The sequence below is a fragment of the Frieseomelitta varia genome, unplaced genomic scaffold (genome assembly GCF_011392965.1).
Source record: "Frieseomelitta varia isolate USP_RPSP 00005682 unplaced genomic scaffold, Fvar_1.2 scaffold_562, whole genome shotgun sequence".
Taxonomy (NCBI): domain Eukaryota; kingdom Metazoa; phylum Arthropoda; class Insecta; order Hymenoptera; family Apidae; genus Frieseomelitta; species Frieseomelitta varia.
The window spans coordinates 210,142-234,644 of record NW_025110326.1 but is presented as its reverse complement, the minus strand read 5'-3'; the positions used below and the strand labels follow the sequence as shown (position 1 = coordinate 234,644).

Here is a 24,503-nt window from a genome sequence, read left to right as displayed (position 1 = left end):
CTTAAAACAGTGAATTTTAAAGTTCACGCGTAAACGGTGTTCTGTTGTGATTAATTCGTCGTTTCGTGACAACTATTCTCTACGTATCTTTTGAGAATGATCATTTGAATGATCCTTTACCTTGAAGAGCGAATTTGAATGAGAAATCTTGACCACAGTCGATCGCTCTTCCAACGATACCTTTTGTCGTGGCCAAATTGATGTTTTATACCTTTCGAACAGTATTACAGTCATTTCATACGCGTTTCGAATGCAAATTATTACGATGATATGTATTTTGCGAATGCTTCTTCTTAAATCACACACGTGGCTTTTCCTTATTTCTCAGTCCACGAATGACAGAAACGAAATTATTTTGAATGACGTAATTTCTGTTTCATTTTTCCTCCTTTTTTTTTTTTTTCTTCTTGACCTCTGCTGTACTGCTCGATGAATGAATAAAGGCAAACTAAAATTGTACGCGAGCTACTTTTTTTTTTTTTCTTATCAAACAAAACAAATTTTTTTTTGCAAATTTCTTTTTGCTTGAACCTTTTCTCGTCCCCTTTTTCTTGCTACGACATGCAACAATATCACTCGAAACTGTTCGTATGTTCGACGAAAAATTGTCGATATTTTTAATTAAACGTTGAGTTGAATATTAAATTAAATTTTCTTAATTTCATAAAAAAGGAACATTCTTCTTTCAAAGATGGTTTCACATTATGCAGCAGGTGGCAAAATAAGGATACTTTTTTAATTATGCAGGGTGCGGCAGGCAGTTGGTGTGATCCTACGTGAAAAGATAATTCGGTATAAAACGAAGGGACAAAATTTGTCTATTTGGGGCCGAGAGAATCGAATTTATCAGGTTCGTGAGCATACGATTGCGTTAAAGTGGATGGAAAAGGAAAATGTAATATATCATCATATTATTAAAAGAAAGCAAACGTGATTGATTAGTCACGTGGAAGAGGACATTGTTTACTTGTTATCGTGTTGCAAATCGTATTCTCAAATATGCACATAGTAATTATATCATCAATTATACATACGTAATCAAACGCTCAGAAATCCGGTGGACATTTTGTTCTTTCTTTCTGACTTATTTCTCGCGTAGAATTTACCAATTGCATCGCGCATCTTGCTACAACCTCTCTAATAATAATTATTTTCCCAAAGCCTTATCGAACCAATATCGATTCAAGCAAAATTTCTTCGTTCAGCCAGGAAACACTGAAACGCGAAATTCGCAGCGAAGGAATCAAAGAAGTATCGCGGAAGAAAATCGAAGGATAGCAAAATGATGAACAATCCTGCGAAAGACCATTCGAATCTTTAAAAGATACATTGTTGCAAGTTGAACGTCAACGTCAAAATTACGAGTACCGTAAGTCAGTAGATGGTAGTTGTCAGTATTAAAATTAGAAAAGAAAAAAAAAAAAAGAGAAAGAAAAAAGCTGAAACAACGCTAGCAGACTTCAAGTCAGTCAAAGTCCAACGTGCATCGAGTGCCGTTCGCCGCCCCTCCTTCTGCCGTTCAAATTATTCAGAACCGTACGTATCTTTCGGAAAAATTGCACACGACCGACAATTTGGTATGTTCAAATGTGACCTATCACTCTATTCAATGAGACCTATCCCGACCCTCGCGACTCTTTTTGCCTGTTGTTTCGTTTTCCACCGTTTTCTTCCTTCCTTTTTTTTCTCTCTCACTTTAACAGACGTGATCGTGTGGGGGATTTCGGCGTGGTTTTATAGGTCGTCGCGGAGTTGATAAGTAGGACATACGCTCTTGCATCTCCGTATTTCGTAGTGAACTCGCCATCAGGTCGGATCATCCGCAGCCTAAGTGGCCATCGTTCAGAGATCGATCATTGGAGCGGCGACGTGTGATACGTGCTCCGAAAGGAATTCTACTCTTAGCCGTAAGTCGTTGTTGTCCACGGTGATTTTCAACCCCTTCGTTTCGCTCGTGAGAATCGTAGAGGATCGAAGTTTCGTAGATCGTAAAATTTGGAAACATTTCTGGACATTCACATTGTAGTCAGGGCCCTTTTATTATATAGGGAAAAGTGCACGTTCGCAGGATTTTTAACTTGGAGAACTGCGGCACGGAAAATTGTAGACATAGGGCTCGTGGATGTAGAGTAAGTCGTGGATTTTTAATTTGGAAAATATATAGGATTTTTAATTTAGGAAATTGTCGGTATGCAGGACTTTTTCTTTGGGAAATTATGGATTTTAGAAAATTGCAGATATATAATTTGTAATTTGCAGATATTAAATTTGTAATTTGCAAAAATTGTGAATACGTGTAGACTTATGTATGTATAGGATTTTTAATTTTAATTTCAAGGAGTTTCAATTTTACAAGAACGTACATATGGATAATTAAAAGATGAAAATAGAAAGTTCTCGACAAATGCGAATTTAAGTGATTTCTATCGAGAGCGATTGGGATAATTTTGAGCTGAAGAGTGAGATTTTTTATCGATTTTTACTCGTAATATACAGTGATACAGATACACGTACAAAACAGTGATTTAGACTGAACAAAATATAAATATAATTCAAGACAGAATTCTACCGCTTTCTCGAAATCTTAAGCGATCGTGTTACAAATGTTTTGCTACGTGTCGAATATTCCTAGCGGCTTGGATAACTCCGATTTTCAAGCGGATGTGAGATATAAAATTACACGGGATTAGAATCCTTATTCAGCGGTGCAAATTTTGTCATGAGTAAACAGAAATGAGAATTCTTCGAGTTAAAGGAAGTCCCTTCCCGGGTGAAAATTATATTCCAATCCATCTTATCAGTCGAGTAAAAATCTTAATAATACGTCAGTGCAGTCTGCGATAAAGAAAATTTACCATAACGGTGTTTTCGTGCAACGTTGGTCGCGAATTTTTTTCGAAGCGCTTGAAACGATCGAATAGAAACAAATTCGCAAGAGTCGCCATAATATTCAGCTACTTGAAAACGATAGATTTAACAGCTTTAAAGATAGCTTTAAAAAAACTAGCTTTAAAAAAAAAAAAAGTTAATCCAGGATGAAACACTCGTAAACGAAATATAAAAAAATTTCACTATCGTTTGTACGTAGCATCCAACATTCTTTTATGGAAGAGCACGACCAAGTTCATATTTCGTCGCGATCGGCTTATATTTTCACGGACAAACAGGTTTCGAATTTCATCGAATCAGGCCTGCGTGTTCGTTCGACGCTGGGAAAACCGAAAGTAGAAAGAAAGAATCGATCGGATCGCGGCTAGCCCTAGGGAACGAAGCCGGTTTGCACGGTACACGCTGTTTTTAATTACCAGGAACTCGATTTACGCACGAGAAATAAATCAGCCGCTCTTATCAAAGGTAACTTGATCTAAAAACACTTGGAACTTTTTCTAATCCCGTTTCAACTTCTCGTTCTAATTTCTTTTTCCTTTAATTCCCGCGGGACGACAGAAGCGTGGATTTTTCTTCATTTTATTCGAAGATCCTTCGATTGCGATTATTAAATCGCATCTAGAAATCCGTGTCTTTGTCGTTTGTCAAATTTATTTCGTTTGTTTGACGCGTGGAGAGGAAACCTGTTGAGAAGCTTTCTTTTCTCGCTGTTTCTAAACAAACAACAGAGGTTTGCTTCGCAGAAGCTCGTTTCTCGGTCCAATTGTAACGAACTCCAAAACTCATGTCTCCAAATTTTAGTGTCTTGTAAATTTTACGTTTTAGATTTTCGCTCGCAAATTTATCAATTTACGAGTTTACTTAAACAAATTGAAATTTCACAAATTTTACGTGTTAAATTTACGAATTTACGTACTGTTTGCTTAAACAAATTAAAATCTTACAAATTTTACGTGTTTACGGGTGCACTTAAACAAATTAAAATCTTAGAAATTTTACGGTTTAAATTTACGAATGCACGTACTGTTTACTTAAACAAATTAAAATTTTACAAATTTTACGTTTTAAATTTACGAATTTACGAGTGCACTTAAACAAATTAAAATCTTACAAATGTTACGTTTTAAATTTACGAATTTACGAGTGCACTTAAACAAATTAGAATCTTACAAATTTTACGTTTTAAATTTTACTTGTAAATTTACGAATTTAGCTAGAATTTATGTTTTAAATTTTACTTACGATTCGCGAGTAATTTATGAACGGAAATAGATTTGCAAAATTATTGAATTTTTTTAAATTGCTTCGCAAGATGAGATCTCGCGTGGTGATCGCGCCAAGAAGTAGATAAGAACACGCAAAGGGAAGAGCTTCCCCTTTTAAGTCTTGGTTCGCTGCGTTGTCAATGGCAGCAAACGTGTCATGCGCCAGGATATTCATTATGGTTTCGAGGTCTCGCGATCGTTCGATGAAAAAAAAAGAAAAAACTGTGAAAACTAGTCTACTTGATTATTAAATAACTTCCTGGGGGGAAAAATATATTTTACGATCGATAATGAATCAAAAGGAAAGACGCCAGAAAAGAAAAAACGAACGACTATTTAAATTGGTTTACATACATATTCAGTTTGCAAATGTTGACATTAATAGACAAACAAACAAAAGTAACGACAATTAATAGAGCAATTCGCGACGTGATTGAATGTTTCTCAATTATAATGTTTAATTAGTGCATCACGTGTGTAGAGACTCGCAAGAAAATTCAGATTGACGAATATTTTCAGTTTAAAGCGTGTGAAATTGAATTTTGGTAAAAGCACGGAAATGTTCGTAAAGATTTCTAGAAAAATTTGACTAAGTGAATACGAATGAACGCTTTGTGCAATATTTAGTTTTTGACTCACTTGATAAATTCCTCGTGACAGACGGAATAAATTCGACGAACAATACTACTGAATTTCTCATTTTGTCGCGTGCGATGATTCAAAAGCTTTGCGTTACCAATTACCACGCTTTGTTGAATCGATTGACGACCTGTCAATTTGTTTATAAAGTGTTGAAATTCACTTGACAAATGTGAAAACATGTTAGAATTTCAATTTGTTTATTCACATGACACGTTACAATAACTTGAACGATTTTTAAGAGCTGGATATTATTCAGGAGATGAATAGTGAAGATTGATTCTATTTATTTTGCTTCAGCTGCGATCAATTCGTTCAAAATTCTTTCATTCGGATTAAGACGTTTACGAATATGCTGTATGAGTTTCGACTATTCACATTCTTCGACACGTCCATCATTTATCGAACAGCCATAGAAATGTTTTGCAATGAATTCGGTGTTATTACTTTTAAATGAGCTTCGTCGTAAAAAAACGATAGTCGTCATCATCATCTTCGACATTATTACCTCACAATATTATTCTAACGAAAATAAGTCAAATCATTTATTACTAACATTCTAATAATGTCAAGTCCCAGAGGCAAACTTTCAAAGAGCAGCGAATTAACATTCGAATTTATATATTTCGATCATTAATCATAAAATTACTCATTAAAATTTTAGAAATCATTCGTCATTTAGTCGTAGAATAGATACCGAAAGCAACCAGAAATTCAAAATATATCCAACGAAGTTCCAAAGAAAGATCGATTCGACAAAGTAAAGCACAATGTAATCGAGTTGAAATTAGATTCCAAAGAGAAAATAGGCTAAAACGATAAAAGTTGATACACTCTCGAACTGACGTTTCTTCGATCGTTTCTAAGATATTTAAATTCAACATTTATCGTTCGCGAACGTTGCCGAAAGATTAGAAATCGAATTTCACTCCAATTTCTGTACAAATTATAGAAAATAATTCATCTTAATTTCACAGTAATTCACATTCAGAAAAGAGATCGATTTAAATTCAGAGAAGAGCCACCAAACAAATTCTTTCCTCGCGCCTTTCTCTCGTCGGACTGAAAATATCCGGTGATCTTCGAACGTTTGTTCGATCTTCTCCTTCGTTTGTTCCCGAAACGTATGAGTAAACTTTCTGTCTGGCACACTTTCTTGAATGGCTGGTTTGCTTACTAGAGTGGAATTGAATCATCTCGGAGCGTGACCATTTGCAATTTCGACGGTGATTCTCCGACACGGGAAATCGCGTCGCAGTTTTTTCGCTCGTACCTCCGCCTACATCTTCGATCGAATAGCTTTCTTTTCACGTCGTCGGCGTTTGCTCGATGTGATCGAATGAATCGATATTCGATTAACGCACGAATACATTTCTTCTTTCTCTGATTATTTTTATTAATTTTTGCTTCAGCTCAGTGGTCATTAACCAATTTGCTCGATCATTTGTTGTATCATGCAACATGATAATATAATATTATAATAATTGCTCAAGCATTAATTAAAGCGATTCGTTCATAAATATTCAGATGAGTATGAAAATATATCGCAACGTGTATTATTGATCGATCGAAAATATAATCTGATGCAATTAACATCAGCGATATTAAAAGAGTCATAGTTAGGAAATAGAAATAGAATATGGAAATTTTGCTTTGCAATACGATTTCAAGATGTATTTCAAGATCATTTCTCATTCTTTATTAATATGAATTTTTGTCGCAAAGGTGGAATAGTTTTTATTCCTTTTAGCGTGTATAAATGCACAAGGTGGAACATTTTCTTTTTTCTAGCATGTAGAACGAATTTCAATTACGCTGCTTTCAAGTAACAGTCTTTCCAGTAATTTCTTTCTAGTAATATTCACAAAACATGTTTCCACTGTCTTTCGACACCTCTCTTTTTTCACTTCAGACCACTTCTACGTGAGAGACTATAATTATAGGTATGAATTGAAGAATCTGTAATTATAGATAGAATTCTAGTTATTACATATGCAAATTACAAATACAAATATATTACACGTACAAATTACAAATTACAAAAACACAAGTTATACATTTTTTCGAATTCTAGTTATTACATATACAAATTACAAATACAAATATATTACACGTGCAAATCACAAATACACAAATTATATATTTCTTCGAATACTAGTTATTACATATGCAAATTACAAATAGAAATATATTACACGTACAAATTACAAATTACAAATACACAAATTATACATGTCTTCGAATTCTAGTTATTACATATGCAAATTACAGATACAAATACAAATATATTACACGTAAAGAGATACAAATTACAAATACAAATTACATATTTCCTCGTCGTAATAACATATGTAAATAACGCGTTTAAATAAATATACGGTGTCTTTCTTTTTCTCGTTTCCTTTTTTCTTTTTCAACAAATATCGTTCCGTTTCAAGATCGTCCCCCGTCAATGAGAAACGAAGATTCACCTGAGAAAAGATCCCCTTTATGCACCATCGCGGATTGCCTCTAATTACCCACCTGACGTAATTTAAATATCTGACGATTGCAACAGCAACGACCGCGAGACAGTGCAAAGAAGAATTCGGTGGAACAATGAGAAGATTCTCGCTCGTATCGCGGTTCGTATTGCTCACAGCATTTTGAGTGAAAGCTTCGATCTGCCAACTTCTTCCAATTCTCTGTCTCTTTTCATATTTTTCCTTTCCCTGAATTTTTTTTTTTTTTTTTTTAATGGAAATCGATCTGAGAAATATTCTGCGCGACAATGTGACTCGAAGTCGATCGTTTCTGCTCGTGGATTCTTCAAAGTTCTCAAGGCTTTCAGCGTTCTCGAGAGAAAATCTCGCAATCTCGCCAGTTTGCAGAACCTCGAGAGGCGAATAGTTTCTATGTACGATCTACAGACGAGTTCTGACGGCGCGAGTGATTGTTTCGTCGCTGAAGCGACAGTGTTTCTACGATTTTCTCGAGCACCGTTTGACTTTTCAGTGTCTGTATGGATTCGAATTCGTTAGCGTCTCCGGTGTGAATTTTTATTCATTTGGCGTGCAGCACGCGAATTTTAAACCACGCGCGTTTCAGACTGAGTGAGTTCAGCTGGATATATATCGCGTCTCATGCTTCGATACCGAGTCCGTGACAATCGGAGAATATTATAATTAACATTCTGCATCCAGATTTCTACTCTTGTTCCAATCGTCAGAATCATTTCATCGGTCAACTATCTGCTGAACTTCGTTTCTCCTTGAATTTTCCTTTCGCGTTCTGCGTTTTCCATCAATTTTCCAGAATTATATTTCGCAATCGTTCGTTTCGAAACGGTGAGAACGGTGACAGTTGAAAATCGACGTCGATTGAATTTAACATGTTACAAATCTCGGACTCTGATTTCGAAAGAGTTGAACTATAGTTCAAACTGTGGTTGGATTTTCCCAACGGTGGGCCAATTAAAGAAACTTAATTGGGGCATCGACCAAATGATAAATGCCAATCCAGTGGATAATTACAGAATATAAATGAAACATAATTAAATTGAATGAAACATATTCTTAAATTAAGACTCGCGGGTTAGAAAACTTAGGCTGGGAAAAAAGGAAACAATAGATGCGCACGGCACGTGAACGAGCGCATCTATTGTTTAAATTTTAAATCTATTGTACGCCTTTGGCTATAAATAGATTTAAAATTAATTCTAATAAATTTATTCACGCCGGCAATAATAGTTCAAGAAAATTCTAAAATTACAATAACGTATCGCGATTGTTTCGCTTTAGATTATAATTCCGTTTAATCGAACGGAACGAAATTTAGGTGAAGGATAGACGATGGGTGAACTATAGGAGACTGTATTTATTTTAGAAATGAAATGTTATTATTTTACGAGTCAATATCTCGCGATCCGTCGATTATCAATAAAGAGGATAATTTCGTACGCTTCGAGTTATGGTTGGTTGATGTTATTTATGAGATCGAAGAATACTGGAGCGTATTGACCCGGGTTTCTCAGTTGATCTTTCGACGATTACGAGCAGGTTTCGTTTGGCCTGAATGTATTTCCATTAACGTTACAGATTCACACGAGACTAATCTTTCCATTCGCGTATCTGTGTGTATGTGTGTGTACCTTTCACGTCGAAAGTTACTGCAGCATCGTTTTACTAGTAAATTACACGAGCCTCAAATTCGAAATATTGACATCGATTCGTAATATCGGTGTCAAAGACGCTGTCCTCGTAAATTTCTAGTTTTCAAAAACGAGAGTTTCAAAACGTTGTTCTAAAGGAATGGAGCGGCCTTCGCCATCATCTAACTCCAGATTTTACGTTGCATTTTCATTCTTACGATATTCTAAATTCCTTCGCTGACGCGCCAAAGAATATTAAAATTTATCGATAGGTCAAGTATCGGAAATGAATCACCAGATATTTGAAATATTTCGTAATCAACGGTCGTTGATTGAAAATTCAAACATTGTACGTAAAAGAAGAGACTAGTCATTGTTTAGAAAAATGAAGCGGAGAACGATCGATGCGATACTTGAAGAGATAAAATAATTATTGAAACACAAACACGCATAGAAAATTCAAAAAGAGGAAAACATGAAATTTTCGACCGTGCATTCATCGCGATTTGAGAAATCACTTTTGAAAGCAAAAGTGGTATATTATATATTTTCTGTTGTAAAACGATCGTGGATTGTAAATTAGTTTGAAAACTGGCGAATAAAAACGTAAAGGCTTTTGAGAGCGAAACATCGAAGATAAGAAGAAATATAATTGCGCAAATAATTCGGTTTCTAGTCTTCGAATCTGCATCTGCTCCAATCTTGCTCTTGTTTCAATAAATGAAAGAAGTTTCAACGTTTTCAATAGTAGCAGTATATAAATCGATCGCTTATCGCCGTCAGAAATTTCAGAAACATTCTCCAAACTGGCGAGAAATGGAGAGATTGTGGCGGAAATGGTTCAAAGGATCGCTCGTTTGCTCTTCAAAAAAAAAAAAAAAAAAAAAAAAAAAAAAAAAAAAAAAAANAAAAAAAAAAAAAAAAAGAAAAAGAAAAAGGATGTTAAATTAATATTTCCTTCAGATATTGCCCACGATCGTTTCTCCTCGCACAATATCACTATCCCCCTCGTTTATCACTTAACCATACGACTTCGAAATCACCTGTCAACCATTCTCATTCCCCTTTCGAACGCCTCTCTGACAAAGTCTCTCATAGTCAGACGACACATAGTGATCGCGACTCATCGCCTTTTCATTTGCGTTGTCCAAAAGAAAGCTCGCTTTCTTTCCACCAATTATCATCGCGTCGTCAACTGAACATTTTGTAGGTACAAAGCCAACGATTTAGTGGTGATCGAAGAGGGCCGGTGGAAAATGGGTGACAGAGTAGTAGAATGCTCGCTGTGAGCGATTGGTAATGACCTCAAACGCGCCATTGACCTCCTTTATGGAGAACCTGTTCCCAGCTTAGAAACATCATTTCTTTTCTTCCTTGTTCTCTTTCTCTCTCTCTCTCTCTCTCTCTCTCTCTCTCTCTCTCTTTCTGTCTCTCTCTCTCTCGAGCGAGTGCGGGATCATTTCTCTTCAACGGAACCGCTCCGGCTCCTTTCGCTGCGGATACTCCCTCACGGATACGCAGCAGCATGTACCGTTTTGAATCCGATCGTCGCCGAGCACTTTTACTCGACACGCATCGCTCGCTGCGCGCTCGTCGACCCAGAACAGGATCTTGAACTTTTACGTAATTTTGATCGTTAAGGTAACGTGACGACTCGAATTTTTCCTCTATTTTTTTTTTTTTTTTGTTTTGTTTTTAATTTGCGCAGCTTTTGATACTTTTGATGTTGTAAGACAATTTGGATTTTATGTTAATGTTAACTAGGTTGGTTGATCTCGAGATTCCGAGGGAATGGGATTTTTAACTTTTATGTAGTTTAACCTTTCAAGGGCCGGGTATTTCAATCCTCTTTCACTAGTGGATTTAAATCGCCAGGCGAAGTTTAATTTTACATGTTTCCACATAAATTGTTATGGTTCCTATATTTCCAATAGTTAATCAAATCAAATAAAGAGCTACTCAAAACAAGAAGATACATCGGACATTCGGTTTTCTCAGATATTATATTACATAGGTGTCGATATATCGAACGTTAGTACTTAGAAGGTTAAGAATACGCGACGAAAAAATCGACGACTCGAATTTGTCCACTGTTTTTTTCTTCTTTCTTTTTTAATTTATGATCCCTCTTTTGGTACTTTTGAAGTTGTAGAATAATTTGGATTCTGTGTTAATTTTAAACTAGGTTGGTTAATCTTGAGATTTAGAGGGAATGAAACTTTTAATTTTTATGTGGTTTAAGAATACGTGACGACTCGAATTTGTCTCCTGTTTTTCTTTTTTTTTTTAAATTTGGTCCCTCTTTTGATAGTTTTGAAATTATAGAATAATTTGGATTCTATGTTAATTTTCAATCGTTCAAAATACTTATATGATACCAAAAAAAAAAAGAAGACACATGTCTCGAGCGAAAATGCACAATAGCTGAACCACGTTACACGTGAGAGATCCGATCGTAGCGAATTGCAAACTTTCACGCGTCAAAAAACTCGTGGCAAGTGGAACGAGACCCGCTGCACGATTTTGCATCCTCTGAATTACTAGGTCACTGGGTCTCCCGATCATAAAGACATTTTAATGCAACTTGGTCGTTACTGCTTTTCGCAATAGGCGTTTCTAAACGATGTGTCTCTATCAATCAATTAATTGAACGATCTTGTCGACTCTTAAGCAGTTGGAAAACGACATTGTACTCGATTAGAAGTTGAATCTACGTTTGCTCGGTCTTATCTTACTTCAATTTAATTGCCGCTTGTAGAAACTGGCCGAGAAAACTGCTACGTCAGCTGCGTAAATTCCTGTTTTCTAGAAATCTAGATATGTTGACTTACGAGTACTAACGACGTCCAATGAAATGTTCGCCTTAGGGACATTTTCGACAAACAGCCGAACGTTGACGTAAACTATAAAAAAAACAAGTTTGGATCTTGAAGATTGAAATGCTTGGAATTTTTTAATTATTGCAGTATTATTTATTATTTTATTATTATTTTTGCAGTATTTATTTTATTTATTTATTATTATTATATTATATTTATTTTTATTATTTTTGCAGTGTTATTTATTTTTTTTATTATTAATTATTTTTATAGCTCAAAGAGCTGCATATCTGATTTTAGATCAGATAAAATTTTTCAAATGGATCGTTTCCTGGAAATTTTCCTGAAAATCGATATTCACTTCAGAGGGGATTAAGATTTTATTCGCGAACGTTATCACGTTCCATATTTTATCGAGTGTAGAAAGTAGGATAGATGAAAGAATTTCTCAAAGAATTTGAGAATTTCGAAACTTGGAATGTCGGGATTTTTTCATTATCGGAGTCTCCCGGTTTAAATTGGTTCAGTGTAATGCACTATCGAATGCTGAAATTCTTCTCGAGGACTGACAGAACGCAGTTTCTGATTTGTCTGAAAGTGATTTATTTAGTAGAGAGCTGAATTATTAACAAGACTGTACGTATATTCTGTACGTAATTAAGAAAGTAAGACAGAGACTTTAAAAGCAGGTATGTTTGAATTATGAAAGCTTGGAATGTTGGAATTTTTTTAATTAATCGAGGATCCTGTGGAACGTGGAATTTCTCAATTGTTTAACTGAATTCTATAAGCATTCAACGATTCAACAATTTTAACAAGTATATTTAGTTGTGATGCACGGTTCTTGGGCAGAAATTGAAAAAAAATTGTTAAGATCTAGAAGCAATTTTATTGTTTAAATAGTCTCAACGTTTAAACAAACATATTGGAAATAAATTAACCAACGTTGACATTAATATCAACTGAACAATTGAATTGAAACGAAACGAAAGTAAAGTGGGAATGTCTCTCTTGTGTGTTGTCGTGTTTACTTATAAACGAATAGAACTCACGAGTATCGTAACAGAGAATAATAATAATTCCAATTTGAGGTGTTGCAAGTCAATGGAACTCGAAATGTTACGAGATAATTTGCAAGTCGTGAAATGAAAGTCTCTTTTGCCTCTTTTTCCTTTCTTTCTCTCTCTCTCTCTCTCTGCATTTCTCAGTGAAAGATTTCTTTTCTTTGAATGACTCTGCTAATTAACAGTAAAGGTGTTACCACGATGTTACAGAAGCGATTACCTGTTTCAGATTGTTCAAGATGGCACCAAACATGTTTGGTTCATCGGCAACCTTGTACTTGGAAACGTCCCACCAAGAGAAATCGGCGACAGAAAAGGCGAGCAACCAGACGCTGCAATCCCAAAAATCATCGACCCAATCGAAATATAAATGGAGAATCGTTTGGAGGAACGTGATCGCGTTCGTCTATCTTCACCTTGCAGCTGTGTACGGAATTTATCTTAGCTTCACGGCGATAAAGCTGCAAACAACTATGTGGGGTGAGCATAAATCGTTTTCTAAAGCCATGCTGAAATTGCGGGAATCACTGCTTTATAATTCCTTTGCTTACTTTCCATTAAACGTTTCAACTTGCTTCACCTTTATTTTCATCTCTGTCGAAAACAAAGTAATGAAACGCGGAACATTCAAGTGTTACATTAACAATTGAATATTGAAGATTGACAGTTCTAACAATCTTGCTATTATTATTACCATTTCTCTTCAAGGGACAGAAAGGTTCGCCGTTCGCTTGACACTCAATTAAAAATACTAAATTTTAGATACAAAAATTTAATAAAAAAAATCTAAAAACGATAGCGCAAAAGGAGAGACCTGCAACTTTTACTGTAATCTGAAATTTCGATCTCACGTGTCGAACGTACAGAAAGAAACGTAACGTCACTTTTGTCGCGCATCACGTGCTTCGTATTCAGCCGATTTCAAGAGTGATCATTCTTCATCCTGACCACACAGAATTCTGCTTCTCCTTCTCTCTCTCTCTCTCTCTCTCTCTCGATTGCTGCTTACGCACGGTGTCTATACAATTATAGTTATTAATGACGGCCGTGCATAACTAGGTCGAACGTAAAAGAAGTTGAAGATAGAAATCGCGCGGAGCGCATGGCCTCGTATATCGGCGGCCCGTGGCAATTTTCGAAAAAGAAAAAAAGAAGGAGAAGTCGCTCGTCGTTGGTCCCGTTTTTCGAAAACGTAGACGCCACACGATCGCCGTATACCGGGAAGATCTCGAACAACAGCGGTTATCCTACTTTCTTATTGATAGAAATCGACGAGATGAAAGCGTGATGCTGCGTGCAAACTACGTTGGATTTCGTTGCAACCTCTGCCTATCTAATTCACGCAAACTTATCAAGTCGCCGTGTCGTGAGACTCGCATGTGCGCGAATATCAACGGTGGTAGAATAGAAACCTTTCGTTTGCAACAAATCATTCGAGAAAAAGAAACTTCATTGAACTCAAACGCGACCCTTCGGGTCAAAAAACCAATTCGCTGCGAAGTTTTGCTGGTTACAAGCTTGAAACCAGTTTCACTTTCAAATTTAGAACAGAACTCGAAGGGTTTGAAGGATTTTTTTCCCCCTCTTACGTGAATTTTTCGTCGCGAACTTCAATTTCTTTCTTTCCTTTCTCTTGTCACAGGCTTCCAAATCTCGACAAACCTCGATCTCGTTGATTTGGATAAAAGTAGTTCCAGTGAAAGTTTGCAAATGATCGAGTTTTGTTCGAAATTTGAAAGTGAAGGTCGTAGTATAAATAAAGGAAGAATAATGGAGCGCAGTCAAAGTAGAATGGGACTGGATAGAGTCAGACAGAACGTAGGAGTAGTGCAATCGAGTAAAATAGTGTATGTTTGTGTGAGAGAGAGAGTAGAGTACAGTGAAATTAAGTAGGTAGTAATGAAATTAAATAAAAGTTTAAGTCGAGAGACCAAGGTTTTCGCAAAATGAAAAATGAATCGATGAAGAGTAAAGTGAAAGTAAAGGGGATTAGAACGGCGCAGAGACAAGAATGAAACGAAAATAAATAAATGCTGAAGTTAAATTAAATAGAGTGGAGTAGTTTGAATGAAATATAATGGGATCAGGTGGAACGTAAAGTAAAATGACTCGAAAGAATGAAGCAGAAAATGAAGTGAAATAGGGCAGACTGGGGCAGACAGTGAAACAACACAGGGGTACAAGTAGTGGGCGTAATAGAGTTAAGTGGAGAGCAAGGGAAAGTATGGTTGTTGAGTACAAGCAAGATGAAATAAAACCTAATAAAATGGGAAGTGTAAGGTTAATGAAAACGAGAGTATGGTAGAAGAGTAACTAAGGCAATGAAATCAAAAATGAAGTACAATGGAGCGAAATTAATAAACAAAGTAGAACGTGTCAGTATACACACAGACCATACACGTATTGAGATACACATTATAGACTACGTCACGTGACACTAGGGATAAACATTTATTATATTCGATTAAATATAACTACGATATACGAATATGGAACATGAAATAAATTGTACGATGAAATTTTCACGAGACGAAATTCAATTACACTAGAGCAAGCTGAGAAAGGATGAATTGGAGGTAAGTTAATGTATAAGAAGCTAAGTTTCAACAGACTAGGGACAGATATATGGCATAACTTGTTAACAGCAATCAAACGATGAAATTCAACCGCGTCAAAGTTCATTGAAAGAAAATTGGTTGAGAATAATATAGAACGTGAAATGTGTTAACGTGAGCAGCTACATTGATGAAGCTCAAGTAATGATTCATTGATATATGATGCAAAGCAACTTGTACAGTTAATTTTCAACAAAGTAAAATTTAATATAGATACAATCTGTAAAGATAACATTGAACGATATCGTGATATTTTCAGCAATCTTTTTGGCCATATTCGGAGGGATGGGCATTACGGCTGGTGCTCATAGACTGTGGGCCCACAGAACTTACAAAGCGAAATGGCCAATGCGTTTCATGCTGATGATCATGCAGACAATTGCTTTCCAGGTAAAATTCTCTTTTCTAGATCTACTATCACGGAAGCGAATTTTTTTTATTAGATTTTTCTTTTATTGAAAGGTCTACCTTTTAAAAGAGAAACCATTGTTATAATATATATATATTTTTCTTTTATTGAAAGGTCTACTTTTCAAGAGAGAAACCATTGTTATAATATATATATATTTATTTATAATTTATATATATTTATATTATTATTTATTATAATATTTATTTATATATTTATATATTTATAATATATATAATATATATAATATATATATATTTATTTGTAATTGCATAAATATTCCACATGTTCTATATTGAAATGATTTCGTCACACAACCGTTCGAGTATTAATTTATATAAAAATTCTCATAGATTTCGATAATTAGTTCCAATTTCCCTTCGTTTACAATTTTTCGCAAATCTTATCAGATAGATTTCCGAAAGGTAATTTTAGAATACGAAGTGTTAGATTCCTCCAAGTAATCCAAGAGAACAATCACATTCTCTTCGCGACACGGCCCGGCAAGTTGCTTGCTAACGTCACCAGAAAGCAGAACGCTCTGAAAAAGGTCACGTTGCTTCGCAGAATCACATTTACGAGTGGGTAAGAGATCACAGAGTTCATCATAAATTCACGGACAGCGACGCGGATCCGCATAACGCAAAGCGAGGATTCTTCTTCTCGCACATTGGCTGGCTTCTGCTCCGAAAGCATCCGGATGTGTTGAGAAAGGGTGCCACCGTTGACATGACCGATTTGGAGAGAGATCCCATCGTTCTTTGGCAGAAAAAGTAAGAACTGATTGCACTCTTTTTTTTATAAATAATAGTTTTTAGTAGAAATTTGAAGGTAGGAACAATTTCGAACTACAAGCAAGAATAATTTTATTTAAATCGAGTGTCGTTATTGGTAAAATGGAGAATACAGCTGCACGAAGAAAGTGAAGTTCACATTTTACTTCACTTTCAAAGACAGCAGAAGTTCACGTTTTATGTCACTTTCTAATTTTTTTTTTTTTTTTCTTCCCCCAAACGTTCAATGTAATTTCACATACACTCTTAATTGTAAAAGAAACGCGCGTTTCAGAAGTTATTTACAATGTAAGAAAGATTTGTCAGCATGAAAGAATTAAATTAGAACGCACTTTCCATTCCAATATATCTCCATAATAGAAGTAATAACAAAATACAAAATACAAACTACAAAACAGCATGGAATATCGTAATTGAACACAAGTTCGAAGCAGCGTGTAGCAAACACCATTTACCATTGAAAGTTGCTCTTGACGAGTGTGTCAGTAACCCGAATGAAAGGTATTTACAACGCTGGATGTATCTTGAACACCTTTCTCTTTGACTTTGTTCTTCAGGTTGTACATCATACTGGTGCCACTCTTCTGCTTCATACTTCCTGTCTGGGTACCCTGTTATTTCTGGAACGAGACGTTATACTATTCCTGGTACAGCACTCTGTTCAGATACGCGTTTTCCTTGAACGGAACGTGGCTAGTGAACTCTGCTGCTCATATATGGGGCTATAAACCCTATGACAAGTAAGCGATTGTTTTTCTCTTTAAACGACAGACAAAAAGTAATAATCCTTACGTGAAGTTTCGACTTTAGATTAACAATTGAAGTCTGTGTTTAATTTATGTAAGAAATTAAATTGTTATTTATTGGCATATAACAGGGCTCGATTTGCTCTAGAGAATCATACGAATAACGATAATTAATAGTAATTGCTGGTCCAAAATTAAATATTATTAAACTCGAGGATAAAGGGTATGTTGCTTTAGATATTTCATATGCAGTTGAAACAATGATTCACGATTTGTCCGGAATGGTATATTCCTGTAAATAATATTTATAAACATAATCAGACAGGATCGTACAAATTTCCAGTGTCCATTATTAAAAATACAGTTTGCGAATAATCGAAGTAGGCAAAAGCACAATTTTATAGATTTTTCGATTTTTATAGAAGCATATTTCTCGAATTTCAGGAACATCGGCCCGACTGAGAACAAAAGCGTGGCGATAATTGCGTTCGGCGAGGGATGGCACAATTACCACCATGTGTTCCCGTGGGACTACAAAGCCGCCGAATTCGGCGACTACAACATGAACATCACGACCGCGTTGATCGACTTCTGTGGCCGATTGGGACTGGCGTACGACATGAAAACTGTCCCGGTTGACGTGATCAAAAGACGAGCGAAAAGAACCGGCGACGGAACGAGGTATTTAACTTGTCGTCAACGTTATCATTTTTTTAAAACACTTCTCCGATGGGAGTTTGATTCTCTTTTACACGTAAAAGTATTTTTAATACAATGAACGAATTTTTAATATAATAACACACGAACGAAAATTAAAAGTAAGAGTTTCCGAAATTTTGAAATATTGAAATATTTTTCATCTGTTAAATCGTTTGAGGCGAACATGATGTTAAGAAACAGCCATCGAAAGTTCTTGGAAAAGGAAAGAGGAGGAGGAAATTGAATATGTTTCCAGTAAAATTATAACAAAGATTCGTGTTTCATGCTGCTACAAAAAGCATCCCTATCTTTCAAAAGATAGTCATTCGTGGAATCTTCAGATCTGAAATGATTTCGATGTTCAGGTATGGCGGAAACGAGGATTCTCAGAGTCACGGTGATCACCACAATCACGAGGACATGAAATGGGGCTGGGGCGACGTGGATATGAAGCCGGAGGAAATCCAGGAGGTGCACATCATCAACAAGAGCGATTAATCGATCGATCGTTCACGCTAGATATCATGGAAATCGGGTTCGCATGGATGGTCGCTAATTGCGAGGCGATCAATCGTTCACAACGTCAATTAAATATCCATTATACATCCTATTGGTGGTTTGTGGTTATCCGTGAAGGGTCGGCTGTCTGATCGAAATTGTCTCGCTCTGTTAGAAACAAGTCGGCAGGCTTGAGAGAATTAAAACTGAAGCAAAGAAAGAATTGAAAAAACTATAAACCGTAAGAAGAGGAAGTGGATTAAACTGCAGATTTTTACTAGAAGAATGAATAATAAAACAGCCAAGATATGTTTTATTATAATTTCCAGATAAATAACAGTACTATTTTTGATGGATAATTAATCAACATTACTAGAAAAATGAATAATAAAACAGTCAAGATATGTTGTAATTTCCAGATAAATAACAGTACTATTTTAAATGGATAATTAATCAACTTTACTAGAAAAGTGAATAATAAAACAGCCAAGATATGTTACAATTTCCAGATAAATAACAGTACTATTTTAGATGGATAATTAATCAATTTTACTAGAAAAATGAATAATAAAGCAGCCAAGATATGTTACAATTTCCAGATAAATAACAGTACTATTTTAAATGGATAATTAATCAACGATTTAAAATTTCTTTAAACTCTGTTTTCTTAAATGTGTCTTAAATGAGTTTCCGTAGAAATTCGCAGTTTAAAAGGGTGAAGGAAAAGGGGAGAGAGGGTATCTTACGAATTTTCTGGCAGCAGTCGACTCTTCACTCGCGGTATCGGATTCAATTCGTGGCCTTCGCGATCGTCGCGAGCCTTTTACTTTTTCGTATTCTCGAGCGTATGAACAGTGTCGATCGATTAGCCTCACCGGCTCAACGTTTGTGTACGAAATCATATACGCTGGTGGATTGTGATGTGTATCGAGCGACGTAAATTTTTATCGTAACCAAAGCAACTAAGGTAACTTGTATATCGATTGATCGACTGTAGTTCTTGGATCCACAGATGGACGAGGCACATCTACGCGCTGGTGATCGAATCTTGGCGATCGTTGAGCCTGGGATCATGCGAAAATTTCTCTTCTCTTCTCGTCCAGCTGTGATAAGTGGAACGAGACTGTCAGAGACTGGCACGACGCTCGTTTGTTGTTTCTCTCTCTGCGTCTTTCCGCTTGTAAACGCGTTGCTATATATATATATAAAATTCCTGTCGCGAATGGTAGACACCATATACGTGTAATAGAAGAACGTGATTGATTGTGTGTCGTGCTGTATGATGCGTGATTGTTCGTCGTAAATAGACTGCGCATCTTTGTGCAGATTTATATATTCTCGCATATAAATGCGATTAAAGAAAAAAAAGAAAAATCGATGAAGATGGCAATGATAATATAGTATGTTACTTTGGTTATTTTGCGTATTTGCGTGCGAAAATTTCACACTTAATAGGAATCCTGAATCTTGTAATGACACCTGATCGAAAATTCAATTTTTGCACAATACACGCTGATCGTTTGCTAGAGAAATCGTAGCGTTCATATATCTGAATTTAGAAATACGGTAGATAGGATCCACTCTGCGCATGAAAGATTTTTAACTATGGTAATTCCTCAAGGATCAGACACGCACACTCCTCGTAAAGCTACGAAGTCACAGTCGAGATTTCCATTAGAACTTAACGGGGACTAAAATATTTCAGTTATTCTAATCAAGATGTCAAGACGTCGAGAATCAAGAATAATTAAAAGAAAAAAAAGATCACTAATGTTTTTTTAAAATAAAATCACGTACAATATACGCGCACATGTTACGCACAGGATCATCGAAGATCTACAGAATACGTACAAGTATTTAAAGCAAAAATGTCTTTACGGATATTAACGAATTTTCTAGTTAAACGTTCGCCAATTCTCAAATATTTTATATATTTTCAGTTACATGAATGAAAGCAAAGATCAAAGAAAATATATATAATTACCACGTGTAATCATAGTCTGATTATAATCGTGATAACAACAAGAAACATCTCTACTTTAACTTAAAACAAAAACTTTAACTTTAACTTTAACTAAAAAAAAAATTCTTTGAATATTTGAAATTTGTTAAAAAAAAATAAAAAGAACTTGTCGCTGGCTAATCGTAAGGTGAACAATTTTCAACAGTCAAGAAAATATTATTCAGAAACTGTTCGATCTCGTGTCAGTGCTTGAATTCGCGAAAGTCACGCGAAAGAGAATAATGATCCCAGGCGTCGTCGACGATTCGACGAGAAAAAGAATGATCGAACGACGAAACGTAAGGACTCGGGCTCGATGTTCGTTCTGCCGTAAATTGTCTTCCGTAAATTGTCCACTGAAGAAATCGGGCCCGAGTCGTTGGCGATCGTTCGCGTCGTAGCGACCGAAATCGTCAATTAAACGAGAAACATTTACAATTAAAAGATCGTGTGAAGTGGATCAATTCACGGACAGACGTTGTACACCTCGACAATCGTTTCCTCGTGGAAGAAGACGTACGTGTGTGTAGAAGTAGTGATCAAGTGCGACAATCTTTAACATCGACGATTTGCCTTAAGAATCTTAATTGTCTTGGACGTTCTTAATTCGTCGGAGACACGAATTAATTAATTCGTCCTGTCGCGCGAATCCACTGGACTGTAGAATCTGTTAAGAAGAACCACGGTTGTGCGTAGAGCCGAATGTTATTGCAGAGAATTGGCTCGCCAAGTTGAAATTACACGCGTAAGATACTATTTCCCGCTCTGTTGCTACGATTCCTGAGGAATTTCGAAAATCCTTCGAAACTTCTTTTTCAACTTTTGTTCCGTGCGTATCTCGAGTCGTTCTCGACCAGAAGAATCGTGTTCTTCTATTATTACATTAAGGAAGAGGATAGTAGTAAAGTTTGAGAAAAGGAGGATCTCTTTGTTGAGAGAGAGAGAGAGAGAGAGAGAGAGAGAGAGAGAGAGAGAGAGAGAGAGAGAGAAATTGGGCAGGAGAACTTCCAAGACCGTGATCTCAGGGTTAAACTTGATTCCTTACACTTGATTTTGTATATCGATCTAGCGCAATGCGTTTCCGGAACTTTGATCGTTGAATCGAACGATGATGAGTATATATATATATATACGAAATCGTGTTTCCTCTGTTCGACGTGTGTTATTTATTTATTGTCGAGAATACGAAAATTTGTTTGCTAATTTATACGCTGTAATTTATGCGCTGTTAAAATTCTCTTATTGTAAAATTATCTTTATAATAGCGGTGAAATGACTATAATATAGTAAACGCATAAATTATTTCTTCCAAGTGTCTTCGAATTTCCTACAACGGGACTTTGTCGTTCTAGTGATCGCACAACTATCGCCGGCACCTCTAAACGCGTTTACTATTAATTAATTAATCGCGAGCGTGCCTGGACTTTCGTAAACGTTCTTCTCTAACAAGACGGGACCGTCAAAAGACTAGAGATCGATGGAGTATATATATTTATTCGCGCGATGAAGGAAAATAGCTTTCCTCTGATTCTCAAATATTACGTATACCTATATAGTAGCGTTTGAAAATTGCGTTTTACGTACAAAGCATATTTATATACCTTATGTTATGCAGGATGCTATCAATGTTCGATGATTTAAATATTATTTTTTTGAAAAACCACTGTATTTGTTTCTTTCACTATACCTGGTGCGTTACGATAAAAGAGAAGTTATTACGTTGGACAATTTTTTTCACTAGAAGAATTTAATTCTGAAAAATGAATCATTTTCACGCGAGTGTACGTTAAATATAATTCCTAACAAGTTTATTATTCGATAATAATTACTATTCGTCTAGAAATAATTTCTTCGTGAAAATGAGAAAAATTCTTTACGTTTAGAATGGCGAAAAAAGGAGAAACGCTTTGATCGTTTACATATTTTATTTGATTGTTTCGTATGTAAAGGGCAGTTTTCAACAGATAGTCGTAAGAAAGGAGAAGTAGGAGGCTAATCAAAGATGGAAAAAGTTTGAAGATCTCGCGGAAGAATACTTGTGAGTTTAGAGCATTGTTCGACTTGCAAATATCGTCCATATCAATGAAGACAGCGAGAAAGAGAAAAACTTGAGAGAAAGTTGAAAAACGTAAGGGATACAAGCATGCAATTAATTACAAACGACAGAAAAACACCGTCGTTTTCGTTGCATATATCAGTTTTACTATGGACAATATTGACAATTTTCATTGTATTTATAAATAAATTATTGTCACCTGTATAACCTGTTTAGTATCGAAAATTTAAAATCCTTTTACGCTGTATTTCTACAACAGTTCACCTGTCAATCCAACATACATTAATTTGTAACCACATAAGTGTAAAACAATTTCCATAAAATTAAAAGAGAAATTATAAAAGTTTTTATACTCGTAATTACCATGTATAATTGCACGTAACTTTTTTGCTTGTAAATTCTTTTCATATCAGTTTATACCTTGTGAAACAATTTGATCGAACTATAACATGAATATTTATTTCAAATTGATAATAAAAAAAACATTTCTCGACGATGTCATTTAATTTATGAAAACGATGATGTTATTTAAAAGTGGAGCTTATTAAATTTATTAACACGCTTGTTGAATTTGTTTAGGGATCACCTTCGTCGGAAAAAATTCTCCAAGCAGCAAGAAACTTTTCATAACGCGGACAAGGTCGCCAGTTCACCTAGTGTGATTCGTAATTCAACCAAGTGTTCACGTTGATTTTAATTAAGAGCAAGATCTAGTTAAGAAGGTTTGGAGCAACTTGTTTTTCACAGTTTCGCTGTACTCGGTGTACGAACGAGGAAGAGCAGAAAAAAATTGATGAAAATTACGAGTTCCGTTCAAAGTTGCTGTTATCGACAGTGGAAATCGCCGGCAACTTCCTGTTGATCGTCGTGAAGAAGGCGTTCGCTGAGAAATCAAAGGTAATTGGAAAGCTTAATTAATTGCTTGATGGCCGATTAAATGCTTAATTGTTCCTCAGTCGCCTATGATTCAGAGGACAAAGGCGGATGAAAGTTCGTTCTCTTTCTTTAATTCGAGTAATTTAATTTGACGAACGTGACGGGGGCAGGTGTTCCTCTTTTGTTAATTATTTGTAAAAGGTAATTATTGGAGAACTTTCACTTCAGAAGAAATAACGACTTTTTTAAGAAAATACATATTTTATGTTTGTTTTTTTGTTTTATTGAAATTCTAATTAATCATACTTGAAGATCCAAATTACATACGACGGTCATATCTCTTAGAAAAATGAGAGAAGAAATTTTCAAAAAGTAGTAAGAGAACGATATTAAGAGATTTCAATTCTTTTAAATTGAAAGATTTCCTTGAATAATGAGTAAAATTGAATGAAAGTAACATTGGAAGTTTAGATGAAGAATTTGTAATAAAAGAAACGTTCATCGAATATCGCGAATAACTGTAAGAAGAATGAATAAGACATCACATAGAAATAACTTGGAAAGTTTACATTTATACTAGACCTATCAGAGTGGCATTCTTCGAGCGGTTTATCATAAAATATGTATATAAATTAAAACTTATGTGTCCTTTATTTTACTCGAAACTTTTTCCTATTCTCTGCACTTCCATTTCTCTGTTGCAAGTTCTATCTTGTATACGTATTATATATTCAACGAGGCAAACACGTCCTGTGAATACCAATCGCACAAACGAAAGCGTGACGAATTCTCCATAGAATAGTACGCTTAAACCAGTATTAAAACTGAATTCGAAGGACACGAGCTACAAGAGGGACACGGTATATAATAAATTCCACGCAGTAAACTTCTCTCTATGTCGTCTCATTTAATCTGCATCGAGTTCTCAACAACTCCGCTTGTCCATTTTCTCGTGTGCACTTCGATATCTATATACTATCTATAAATAATAATATTTTTACTT

At 35.5% G+C, this 24,503-nt stretch overlaps 1 protein-coding gene across 2 annotated transcripts; it reads left to right on the top strand.

Annotated features, from left to right (window-relative positions):
- The first annotated feature begins 1,763 nt into the window (after positions 1 to 1,763).
- On the top strand, positions 1,764 to 20,616 carry LOC122533916 (acyl-CoA Delta-9 desaturase-like). 2 transcript variants are annotated; one of them, XM_043664073.1, is made up of 7 exons: positions 1,764 to 1,907; positions 13,035 to 13,285; positions 15,680 to 15,810; positions 16,397 to 16,602; positions 17,181 to 17,363; positions 17,814 to 18,050; positions 18,434 to 20,616. In XM_043664073.1, the coding sequence occupies exons 2-7, from the start codon at positions 13,045 to 13,047 to the stop codon at positions 18,564 to 18,566; spliced, it is 1,131 nt and encodes a 376-aa protein (XP_043520008.1). In that variant the 5' UTR covers positions 1,764 to 1,907; positions 13,035 to 13,044; the 3' UTR covers positions 18,567 to 20,616. The 2 variants fall into 2 exon arrangements, with proteins under 2 accessions (XP_043520008.1, XP_043520009.1); XM_043664074.1 differs by having other exon boundaries at positions 1,764 to 1,914.
- The last annotated feature ends 3,887 nt before the right edge of the window (positions 20,617 to 24,503 follow it).